Source organism: Panicum virgatum, chromosome 7K, assembly GCF_016808335.1.
Source record: "Panicum virgatum strain AP13 chromosome 7K, P.virgatum_v5, whole genome shotgun sequence".
Classification (NCBI taxonomy): domain Eukaryota; kingdom Viridiplantae; phylum Streptophyta; class Magnoliopsida; order Poales; family Poaceae; genus Panicum; species Panicum virgatum.
The window spans coordinates 16,738,052-16,750,761 of NC_053142.1; the positions used below are offsets into that span (position 1 = coordinate 16,738,052).

At 42.9% G+C, this 12,710-nt stretch overlaps 1 protein-coding gene and 1 long non-coding RNA gene across 12 annotated transcripts; both read right to left on the reverse strand.

The window, feature by feature from the left end:
• Positions 1-5,533: 5,533 nt before the first annotated feature.
• On the reverse strand, positions 5,534-7,211 carry LOC120639923. Its single transcript, XR_005661736.1, has 2 exons — positions 6,014-7,211; positions 5,534-5,912 (listed from the first exon to the last, which is right to left on the reverse strand). It is a non-coding gene; the product is annotated as an uncharacterized LOC120639923 (long non-coding RNA).
• A 120-nt stretch (positions 7,212-7,331) lies between these two features.
• Positions 7,332-10,507, reverse strand: LOC120639922. 11 transcript variants are annotated; one of them, XR_005661732.1, is made up of 4 exons: positions 8,830-10,225; positions 8,623-8,691; positions 7,974-8,009; positions 7,332-7,878 (listed from the first exon to the last, which is right to left on the reverse strand). XR_005661732.1 is itself a non-coding variant. In XM_039915839.1 (3 exons), the coding sequence occupies exons 1-3, from the start codon at positions 10,247-10,249 to the stop codon at positions 7,676-7,678; spliced, it is 432 nt and encodes a 143-aa protein (XP_039771773.1). In that variant the 5' UTR covers positions 10,250-10,507; the 3' UTR covers positions 7,332-7,675. The 11 variants fall into 11 exon arrangements, 1 of the variants encoding a protein (XP_039771773.1); XR_005661731.1 differs by having other exon boundaries at positions 8,776-10,225; XR_005661735.1 differs by having other exon boundaries at positions 7,332-8,691; positions 8,830-8,887; positions 10,057-10,225.
• Between the last annotated feature and the right edge of the window lie 2,203 nt (positions 10,508-12,710).

A 12,710-nucleotide genomic window follows, 5' to 3' on the forward strand; every position in this document is an offset into this window, starting at 1 on the left:
GGTTAGCAAACTTCAAGACGGTGAAAAAATCAGATGAGGAACTTATTTATGACCGCTCGAAGGGATGCCCGAAACACTAGACCGTGCTTCGTTTCATACTTGAGCTGTTGACTCTGAAGGCTAAGCATAGTTGGTTAGATGGTAGTTTCAATGATCTGCTTCCTATCTTGGCTTGGTTGCTTCCAAAGCCAAATAAAGTGCCAGCCAACACATACAAAGCAAAGAAGCTTGTCAGCCCATTCACCATGGGTGTGGAAAGAATCCATGCGTGTCCTAATCACTGTATATTGTATCGTGGGGACACTTTTAAAGACCTGAAGAAATACCCTGCATGTTCCGCAAGTCGGTACAAAAACAATGCTGGATACTGTGATGATGGCAATCAAGATCCAACCAATGTGAATAAGGGGGCCTTCGTTGAGCCAGATGACTCTACTTTAGGCATTTCTGAGAAGCAGAGTAGAATTCCCGCCATCGTTATGTGGTACCTCCCAGTTTCCGATCGCCTTAGGAGTTTCTTCTCAAACCCAAAGGATGCTGAGCTGATGCGATGGTGGGATTCAGATAAGCACAAAAAGGGTGACGGAAAACTCCGACATCCAGCTGATGCTCGGCAGTGGAAGAAATTCGATGACAAATACTGTCTAGAATTTGGGAACGACCCACGAAATGTTTGGTTCGCATTGAGTACAGATGGAATGAATCCATTTGGTGAAAGAAGTAGCACCCACAGCACATGGCCAGTGATACTAACAATGTACAACCTGCCTATATGGCTGTGTCAGAAGAGGAAATATCTTTTGCTATCCGTGCTTATACAGGGCCCCAAGCATCCTGGCATTGATATAGACGTTTTTCTTGAGCCTCTGATGCAAGTGATGGAAACTTTATGGAAGGAAGGTATCGATATATATGATGGTTTTGCACGACATCCCTTTAATCTTAGAGCTATTATATTCGTCACTATCCATGATTATAAAGCATTGTTTGTCCTGTCAGGACAGATCAAAGGAAGGACGGGATGCACGGTGTGCGTGGATGACACCGTATCGTCTTTCCTTGAGGGTTCTCGGAAGGTAGTTTACCTTGGATACAGATGTTTCTTGGTTGAGGGGCATAGGTACCGAAGTAAGAAGTTCTATAATCATTTTGATGGCAACCCTGAATTCCGTTCTACTCCAGAACGACGAGACGGGCATTATGTTTTCAATATGGTCCGAAACATCAAGGTTATTTATGGGAAGAAGAAGGAAGATGGGAAGAAGAGAAAGTGAGATAAGGAACCTATCGAAGGCGTACCATTCAAGAAACTGTCCATTTTCTACAAGTACTTGCCATATTGGGCAGATCTTGAGGTACGCCATGCAATCGATGGTATGCACCTCAAGAAGAATGTGTTTGGTAACACAATTGGGCTCCTCCTGGAGACATCTGCCAAAACAAGGGATACGTACATGTCACGACAGGACTTGGTAGCCATTAAGATAAGAAAAGATCTTCACCCTGTTGAAAAAGGGAATGGTAGGTACGAACTTCCCCCAGCTAGCTACAACTTGACACGTGATGAGAAGAAGGCAATGTGCGAGAGCTTAAGAGGGATCAGAGTCCCTAGTCGTTTCACGTCCAACATAAGGAAACTAGTGTCGATGAAAGATTTGTCACTATGCGGCTATAACGGTCATGATTGTCATGTGTTGCTGATGTTGTTCCTCCCGATTGCAATCAGAGCAATCAAGCCAGTATATGTGAGGATGGTAATCACTCGGTTGTGTTACTTCTTCAATAGGATTTCACAAAAGGTGATAAATGAAGACGAGTTGCAGGATCTCAAAGAATTCATTGTGGAAACTATGGCGCAGCTCGAGATGTGCTTCCCTCCGGGGTTTTTTGACATAACCGAACAACTATTGATTCACATGGTCGACCAGATACGGGCACTTGTCCCACTTTACCTTCATGAAATGTGGACGTATGAGCGTTTTATGTCCATCCTCAACCGATACGTACTGAATCGTGCTCATCCCGAGGGGTCCATGATAGAGGGATACAGTACTGAGGAAGTCATCGAGTCTTGTCTAGGTTACCTAAAGGATAACGTGTCCCTTGGTTTGTCAATTACATGTTTTTTGGGGAGGTTGGAAGGTGTGGGCATGGTTGGGAGAAAAATCTTCATTGACAAAGATTTCAAAGGTGTGCAACAAGCACATTATAGCATATTGCAACACCTCACGATAATGACACCTTTAGTCAATCAACACTTGAGCATGATTCGTGCAGAAAGTAATGGTCGCTCGGCTAATTGGATCATGAGAGACTGACTGCATGCACGGTTGAAGGACCTGCATCTACCAGATGGGGAGTCCGTGGAGGAACAAACAATCAAAAGATTGGCAGCGGGTCCATCTAGCCAGGTCACATCATGGCAAGGGTACGATATTAATGGATATCTATTCTATACTGTAGCCAAGGACAAGAAGACCGTATCCTAGAACAGTGGTGTTCGTATTGAAGCCTTAGACGAGAGAACAGGACAAAATGCAACATATTTTGGTGTCATATAAGATATATGGGAAGTGCACTATAGTTCCATTATACAAATCTCGGTCTTTCGGTGTCGTTGGGTCAGACATCCGAAAGGTGTTGAGGTGGATGGATATGGACTCACGGTTGTAGACCTCCACAATATTGGATATAAAGACGACCGATATTGGATATAAAGATGACCAATGGGTACTTGCTTCACAAGTCGCACAGGTGCTCTACGTAGCTGATCCCGCAAAGAAGACAAAACATGTTGTTGTCCCTGGAAAACAAGATATCATAGGAGTTGAGGGAATCGATGATGTGGAAGAATACAATCAGTATGATCAAATGAACCTCTTCACAGACCTTCCACAGAAGATTAAAATTATAGAAGCGGGCATCAGAAAAGATGAGAAGCCTTGGGTGCGCAAAGATGGTGAATCGAGAATTGTTACCGCTTATATATATCGTGCATTCTTGTATTAATGTGTGAAAGTGATTGTAATTTGTTTATGGTAATACAATTGTTCAAACATTAGCCTAGTTTTGTATTATATATTGAGATTGTTGTTTATGAAATTATGAATCAAAGTTAGCCTTAAAATGTATGGGATAGTAGTGTGACATAAGACTATTTTATCATGTGTTTTGCTATTTCTTTGGATTAAAATAATTACAGGAATATTTTTTGAAAACAGTTTGTAGGGGCGGGCCAGCCCCACACCCATCCCTAGAAATCGATTTGTAGGGGCGGGTGGCGCCCCTGTCCGCCCCTGCAAATTGTTTTCAAAATAATTCCGGTAATTCTTTTAATTCAAAAGGAGATGCAAAACATTTCAAAAAAATTTGAAATTTTTACCATTGCCAATTAGTGAGCTGTAGAACACTTGAAAAATATAATCAATACAATTCAACATGTTTAGTGTTGAAAACACAAAGTTTGCCTTAAGTTATATGAGATGTAAGTACGGCATAGCCATACTTTGTTGTTTCAACACTTCTATTTAATATATTCACTGAAATGTGTTTTAGATATTTTTCTTATGTTACACAAGTGACAATAACTCTATAGTAAATTTTTCACAATTTTTTTATTTGTTTTACTATTTTATTTACATTATTACAATTTTCAACCATAAATAGAAAACAATTTGTAGGGGCGGGTGGCGCCCCGGCCTGCCCCTACAAATTGTTTTCAAAATAATTCGGGTAATTCTTTTAATTCAAAAGGAGCTTCAAAACATTTAAAAAAAATTGAAATTTTTACCATTGCCAATTAGTGAGCTGTAGAACACATGAAAAATATAATCAATATAATTCAACATGTTTAGTGTTCAAGGGTGTTCAAAACACAAATTTTGCCTTAAGTTATATGGGATGTAAGTATGACATTGCCATACTTTGTTGTTTCAACACTTCTATTTAATATATTCACTAAAATGTGCTTTAGATATTTTTCTTATGTTACACAAGTGACAATAACTCTATAGTAAAATTTTCACAATTTTTTTATTTGTTTTTCTATTTTATTTGCATTATTACAATTTTCATCCATAAATAGAAAATAATTTGTAGGGGCGGGTGGCGCCCCGGCCCGCCCCTACAAATTATTTTCAAAATAATTTGGGTAATTCTTTTAATTCAAAAGGAGCTGCAAAACATTTCAAAAAAAATTGAAATTTTTACCATTGCCAATTAGTGAGCTGTAGAACACATGAAAAATATAAGCAATATAATTCAACATGTTTAGTGTTCAAAACACAAATTTTGCCTTAAGTTATATGAGATGTAAGTATGACATAGCCATACTTTGTTGTTTCAACACTTCTATTTAATATATTCACTGAAATGTGTCTTCGATATTTTTCTTATGTTACACAAGTGACAATAACTCTATAGTAAAATTTTCACAATTTTATTATTTATTTTACTATTTTATTTGTATTATTACAATTTTCAGCCATAAATGGAAAACAATTTTTAGGGGCGGGCCACCCGCCCCTAGAAATTGATTTGTAGGGGCAGGTGGCGCCTCGGCCCGCCCCAACAAATGGTTCTATATAAATACCCTCCCCGCCGGGACTTAGAAACATTTTCGGATCGAGCGAGCGGGACGCCGCCAGGCTGCCGAAATTTTTCGTGCCTCTCCCCCATCGCCGCGCCTCCTGCCCGCCCCACCGCTGCGCCAGCTGCCTACACCGCCGCCACGCATCCCCGCCGGCGCCGAAGCATCCGCGGCCGCACCTCCCTCCCTGCGCCTTGGAGCCTACCCGTGGCGACCCCTCCTCGACCGGCAGCGCCTTCCGCGCAGCGGCCCCCTCACCGACCGTGGGCCTGCTCTTCTTCCTCACGCTCGGGGTCCTCCTCCCCTCCCCGAACTCGGTCGAGCCCTACCCCAGCCGAATCGGGGCTTGCGCCGCCGAAGCCACCTGTGCTCCTCCGCCGGAGTGCCGCCCGTTCGTCGATCTACGTTCTCCGGCCGCCCTCCGTCAAATCGAGCCCGTAGTGAGCTTCCCCGTAACCTCCTCTTCCTCCACAACCCATTCCCCCTGGGTTCTTACTCCGCCGCCATCAGGGCGCAGCCGCAGCTGCTCACTGCCGCACGCCCCCGTCGCGGGCCGCCCCTACCGCCGCCCCACCGCCGCCTTGCCTCCCTGCCCTGCACCGGCCGAACTCCGCCGTCGTCGTGCCTAGCTGTGGCCATGGCCATGCCCATGGTGTGCGGGAGCTGGGGCTGGGCTGGGCCTCTCACTGACCAGTGGGGCCCAGCTGGCAGCCCCTGTTTAGGGTTTAGGGTTTTCCAGAAATAATTGTAATTATTTCTATTCATGATATTTGTATAATGTGCATTTGTATTATTTCTATTCAAGATAATTGTAATTTGAAAGCCATATGCTCATGATATTGTAATGTACACTCTAATATTATTTATTTCTTTTTTTTCAAGTATTGTAATTTGAATGGCGTATACTTTATATATATTCTGTTGCATTTCTCATTTATGGTTTAATTGTAATTTGAATCATATTGTACTTTATATATATATATATATATATTTGTAGTAATATTGAATCATATTGTACTTATGAAATCTGCATTTATAGCATTTCTATTCAAGCAATTATATATTAAATGTGAAATGTTCGTCGTGATCTGTGTAGAAGTCATAGATGGATCCCGCGTTGTCATCCTCCCCTCGAAGGGATGACGTAGAGATGCAAAACAAGCTTCGAAAAATTGCATCCCAAATGGAGTTGGAGACCCAAGCCGACGTCGATGTCCAATCCGCGACGGATAAGTCTGAAAGTGGGGACGAGGGTGGCCCTAGGGTTAGACAAGGGGCTTGGGTGGACGGCAGGTGGCAGGATCCGCTCGATCCACACCCATTTCTGCAAAGAGAACATCGTTCAATGGAGGCGCTTGATCTGGATTATGAACCAGAAAAGCAGGTAATGAAAACACAACAAATTACAATGAAGCAATTCTATACATTTTCATAGACTACGCATTAGGACTTGATGAATCGTGAACCATGCAGGCGCGGATAGGAAGGGGTAAGTGCCGACGCCAAGCCCCTAGCCCCATAGAGGAAGACAATGAAAGCTCGGGCCCCGAACATGCAAGTACAGCCTCTAACGTACAAAACAAAAGGAAACAGGGTCAGCGAGGCAGAAACCAGTACCCCGAAAGGCAATTTACTGTTAATGTAATTAGCATGGCAGGAGAGCCCATAGAACCTCCGTAGATTGTTGCAAAGTTTTGGAATGCTATCGGTGCTATAATAAGGACAAAGATGGTTTTGGATCCAACGATCCCAAGTTGGCCCCTTGTTGAAGCGATGTGGCAAATGTTGAGCAGAACTTTTATTCTTCCTAGAGGAACTAGAGAACAAGTTAGGCGTTATGCTCTGAAGATGCTGGGTGAAACATTCCGCCGGTGGAAGAGCGAACTGAATACACGGTATGTCCAGAAGGGTGGAACGCCATTCGCAGATTATGGGGACATCACACCAGCACAATGGAAGAGTTTGTTCGGCAGAAGACCACAGAAGAAGTTGTAGCCCTAAGCCAGAAGCAGACTAAATTAGCAAAGAGCAACATACATAAAGTCTGTCTTGGGCTAGGTGGGTACCAAAGGAAGATCGACCAGTGGAGGCGTCAAAGAGAGGCGGCAATAGCTGCCGGCCAACCCGACCCTTATGATGGATTGGACGACCATGGATGGCAGTGGCTTGAAGCGAGAAAGCCAAAGATAGTTGAAGGCAAACCAAAATTTGATCAACCCGAGACGGAAGTAGTGGCAGAAAGAATGTTAAAACTTGTCAAACTACAAAAAAAAAGGAGAGTTCAAACCCAATAGGGAGGTGGATGTGCTCAGTACAGCCATTGGGTCTAAAGAGCATGGAGGCCGTGTTAGAGGTATGTCCTCTAAGTTGAGCATCAGAGATGGGTTCGACAAGGACAGGGCTAGGTATAGGAGCCATGACCACTATAACGAAGAAATTGTGGCAGCAGCAGGGAGTGCAATGGAAGCAAGGTTCAAGGATTTATTTTTTTGCAACTCTTGCGGAGCAGCAGCAGTCGGGCCGACTTATGATTCCTGTCTCCCAAGAGGTGGGGCAGCAACAGATGGTGGTCATGCCCCCACCAGTACTTGGCCAACCAAGTTCGGCATGTGCACAGAGTAGTGTTGCTATATCCGGTCGGCATGTGCCCCCACAGCTCAGCAGTACCCGGTGGATACCATAATGACTATTACTCCTTGCTTGTTGCTATATCCGGTCGGTAGGGCTGGAAAGACAAAGGAAGTAGCCAAGGCCCAGGTGCATCCGGCTAGGGGTTTATTTGAGGGAAAACCGATCCCCATCAGATATGCATGCGTACAAGTAGAGCAACTCTTAAAATCAAGCTTTGAGGATAACGAGATAGATTTCCCCACTGCAGATGGAAAGAGTTGCCTTGGAGAATGTGTTGGTACCACCATCCAATGACATAAACGAGATATCTTACTGGTTGATCAGGTACCTTTGGCTACTCAGGCCCTGCCATCAACAGAACCACAAGAGGCATCACCAGCTGCTCCATTTTCACGAGAGCCAACACCTCAGGCCCACCCCATCACCAGCGGCTCCAATTTCCCAACACTCATCCCCTCAGGCCGACGTATCACCACCACCACAACAACCACCCCCACAAAGGCCCCGTATCGCCACCACAACAAGAGCCATCCCCTCAGGCCGACGTGTCACCAACACCACAACAACCATCCCCACAAGGCCCCGTATCACCACCACCGCAACAGCCATCCCCACAAGCCCCGTATCACCACAATCATGATAGCCATCCCCACATGCCCCTGTATCACCACAACCACGAGAGCCATCACCACAGGCCAGAGTATCACCAACACAAGAGCCATCACTACATGCACCACAGACTCGATCACTGAACCTGACTTCGATTGCTCGATCATTGCTGCCTCGAATGCTGCGACCATACCAAAAGGACAAAGAAGGGTCAGAGATCGTTAATAGATGGCACACCACAAATATAAAGTCTGATGCAAAGTCTAAGAAGGCTAAGTCCAAGGATAATCTAGCAAGTTCTAGTGGCAGCAGACTATCCGGCTTTTCTACGCCATGCACTGACACGGAATTCAAATTGTCAATTGGGGTTGATGAAATTCAAGACTTGGAGGATGCTCCTTTAAAGTTTGTGTATGGAAAGGACTTGCTACCGGACTGGGCACTAAGGGATTGTCCTCCTTATATGCGGAGGCTTCATCATTGGTACAAGAGGGCATGTATACTTGGCCTTAAAACCATATATGCTCTGCACCATCCGGATGTTTTCGGACCTAAGGGGCCCGGAATCTTTGATATCATGTTCGATTTTGCATATATACAACACATGTTCCATCACCAACAACTTGGTATTGAAATGGTTCGACTCTGGTGCATGTAAGTGCTCATGATACTAATTCATTTTGTATTACCGCATAAAGAACTATGTTATGTGCATAAATATGTAATTGTCATACATTATTATCTATAGGATGCAAACATATGATGCCATTATTATAAATAAAAAGGTTCGATACCTTGACCCTGCTACGATTTGCGAGGCTGCGCACGCCTCGCCAAAATGGATGCCGGACACTGATGACTACCTAAAGTCATTTCCAACCAAGATTGAAAAACAAAAGGAACGAAAAAAATTTCATGATGAGACCATCACAAATGTTGCGGCCTACATATCGCTTATGATGACGCGATGGGAAGACATGGATGTCATATATGCTCCATACCACATCCAGTAAGTCTAATATCGACCACTTCATAATAAACCATTGCTCCGATCCATGCCTACAAAATGTACATAATATTTTTTCCTCAGAAATCACTGGATTGCTTTCCTTATACAACCAAAGCTCGGAAAAATTCTAGTTTTCGACACCTTGGATTGGTCAACCAAGCGTTACGAAGAATTCTTAAAAATTATATAATTGTGAGTGAATTTCTTTTTATCTTTCCCATGCACATCATGTTTATTTCTCTAAAGAAATATACATATATAAATTAACTTTCATTTATTTTTTCATTCATTTTAAAACAGGGCTTACAAGTTCTACATTCGTAAAGGAGGAGCTCATCCTGCCGACAAACCTATTGAAATGACTTTGCGCACAAGATTCCCGTGCCACAAGCAACCCACAGGTTCGGTGTACTCTGGGTACTACATGTGCAAGAATATGAGGTAGCAAGGGAGATATACTACAGATCCAGAACGTGTAAGGGGCTACTCTTTATTAGGGTTATATACATATGTCTACACATTTTTTTTACTATCACTAACACTTGCATAATTTTACCATAATTTCCATAATTGCAGATTCATCCTGAAGAATACGGTAGCCAGCTCCACGAGAAACAACTTCTAAATGTAGTCGACGATTTGTGTTGTTTCATTATGCATGAAGTGGTCAATGCGAGGGGCAAATTTTTCCATGAAGTACAAGATTTGGCAATCGAAGATATATACATTGGGCTTCGTGAATGGGAGAACCAACAACACCGTGCCACCACAAGTAGCGGTCCTAGGGAGGATTAGGAGAAAAACATGTATTCAATATACACTTTAACAATTTGTACTGTAATGATGTTTAGTTTTCATATAATTTAATTTTGTATGCTTAAGAATTTTTATTTACTGAATATATTCTATGTTTGGATCGCCTACTACATTGAATGAATTGATTTGGTGGCAAATTGCAAAAAATAGCGGAAAACATAATTGAAACTTTCAAATTTGAAAAATTATTGGCGGGAAAATCATTTGTAGGGGCGGGTGGGCTTGTGGACCGCCCCTACAAATGCATTTCCAGAGGCGGTTGAGGGGGTGGCGCGCCCCTAGAAATGGATTTTTAGGGGCAGGTTCGTTTTCCGTCCCTGAAAAAAGGGTATTTTTAGCAGCGAGAACTAGCCATGGATTTTCTACCTGCCCCTAAAATACGTTTTTACCCGCCCCTACAAACCTTTATTGTAGTAGTGACGATCATCATAGAATGATGGCATGAGCTTGCAATGCTCTATGAAACTGGAAATGGGGAGACGACAGGTTGGGCCGGCATAATAGCAGGCATAGTCAACGAGGTATATGCTACGGGGTGGTTCTTCATGTATACACCGGCCACACCGGCAAGAAGGACCACACCAGCAAGGAGACATGCCACCAGCAAGAGTTGGATGGGTTGGAGGCTGCCAAGTGTCATAGGCAGGGTGGCATGCTCGGTATTGGTAACGATGACGATTACGGTGGCTGAAAGAACCATGATGACAATAGAAACGTGGATGTTCATGGTGGTTGAGGCCTTTGTAGAGTACTTTGAGTGATATAATGGGTCACCGCGTGTCGAATATATACAATATATGCTGAACTCTATATCTGTGGAAGTGAAGATGAATGGCACTGAGAAAAGCAAGCAATCGTTTCCGATATTTAAAGACACAAGGCAACCCGCAACCTTGGCTCAGCAGAACTGTACATGAACGATAGCAAACATTTTCTCTCGCCATATCATCGTATTAAACCATTAGACTACCTACTACCTACTATATCTCATCATAACGCACACCCACTTTATCAATCCATCCTCTCTATTTATAACCGGAACCTCTTGACACTAACATCTTCGACCTCCCAACAAACCTAATCATATGTCTTTTCATACTATAGTTTTTTTAGCAAAACGTTGTGAGAAAAAAAACACCCAAAAGGTGATCATTTAATATAAACAAGAAAAAGAAGGACAGGATGATTTTTTTCTTCATCCATGTGTAAGTGCAGGATAATTTCCTTCGGAAAGGGTCTTCCACGAAGCTATATATTCTAGGGACTTTCACTTCAAGGATTTGGCCATTTCTTCCTTTTGCAGTAATATGAAAACTACAATGACAAATCGGGGGGGGGGGGATTATTGTTTGCCTCATGCAGCGTTTTGAATACATTATTATGCTGAGTATTCTATTCATTATTACAGAAAATATTTTTGCAATGCCATTTTCACCGCCGGTTCGTCAAAACCGACTTGTTAAAAGATTTCTCTGCCGGTTCAAACGTAGGTGGGGGTGTAGTGGATGTTGAAACCACTGGTGAAAATGATTATCACCGCCGACTCGTGTTTCAAACCGATGGTTTCACCATCCGTATGTAACCTTAGCTCGAAGTGATAATTCATTTTCATTGAAACCACATGGAAAAAATTATCTTTTACATATGAAATCGGAAGAAGACAAACATTTTATCAAAATTGTAGAGATCGATCAGATCTAAAGCTTTATTGTTGACAACCTTTTCATTTGTGACAGTTTAGATGCCCAAATATTTAATATAATTTATGCAATCAAATAACCTTAGATGGAAACTATGTCGACATATCGGGAAATAAATAGAGAGATACTTGTTTTAAATATTTAAATTTAAATTTTGTTCAAATAATAGCTTGCACCATATATTTTGAGAACTAACCATGGCAGGGAATCACTGACCAAATTTCGGCCCAGAAGTAGGCTGGCCGAACCCCCCATAGGTGGCAGACCGTCCGCTCCCAATGGGCGGACCGTCCACCGGTCAAGACGTTCAGACATCCGAAACGTCTGCATGTAAGTTCGGACGTCCGAAAAGAGCTGCCCGTTTGAACGTTAGCCGGCGGATTGTCCGCCCCCATAGGCCGGACCGTCCGCCGATCAAGATGTTCGGACATCCGAAACATCTGCATGTATGTCCCGTCTGCCATTGGGACATACATGCAGATGTTTCGGATGTCCGAACATCTTGACCGGACGATGATCCGGCCTGTGGGGGCGGACGGCCCGGCCTGTTGAAATTTGATTTTTTAAAGAAAATGTTAGGTAATATAATTTTGCTACTTAGTACCGGGCCGTAGCGTGGCCTGGTACTAAAATGCGACATTTAGTACCGGCCGATGTTTTGGCCCAGTACTAAATGGTCATCCACAGGTTACTTCAAAAGGAATGCATCTCCCACCCAATCACATGTTGTGCATAGGTGGGCTGGTAAGGAAGGGCTGCGCGAGGCTGGAGGTCGTGAGCATATTACGATGACGATTATGGTGGCTGAAAGAACCATGGTGACAATAGAAATGTGGATGTTCATGGTGGCTGAGGCCTTTGTACAGTACTTGTCACACCCCAAAATAGAAATGTGGATGTTCATGGTGGCTGAGGCCTTTGTAGAGTACTTGTCACACCCCAAAATTTCAATTTTGGGTTGTGAATATCTTTTCGAATAAAATTATCCATCTTCTTAATATTTCGAGAACTTTCCAGAATTTTTTGTCATTTATTCTCACTTTTCCTTAGAGTTAAATCCATTTAGTGGAAGCTAGTATTTTATTTGGACTCCTCGTGTCCCAAACTATCTCCAAGATTTTCCTTGGAATTACTTTCAAACTTTTTGGGTACTTTTTTTAGATTAAAAGATTTATCTAGATTTGTTTTAAATCTAAAAATATATTCTGAGCTACTCAAATCCTATTCTCTTTATATTCCTGGACTGGATTCAACTTATTATGCCCCGTCAAGTTCTTCTTTAATCTCGCTTCACAATCGAATCAGTTCGAAACAGGACTGTAACTTGATTTTATCGTTTTCCGAATCCTAGACTCAA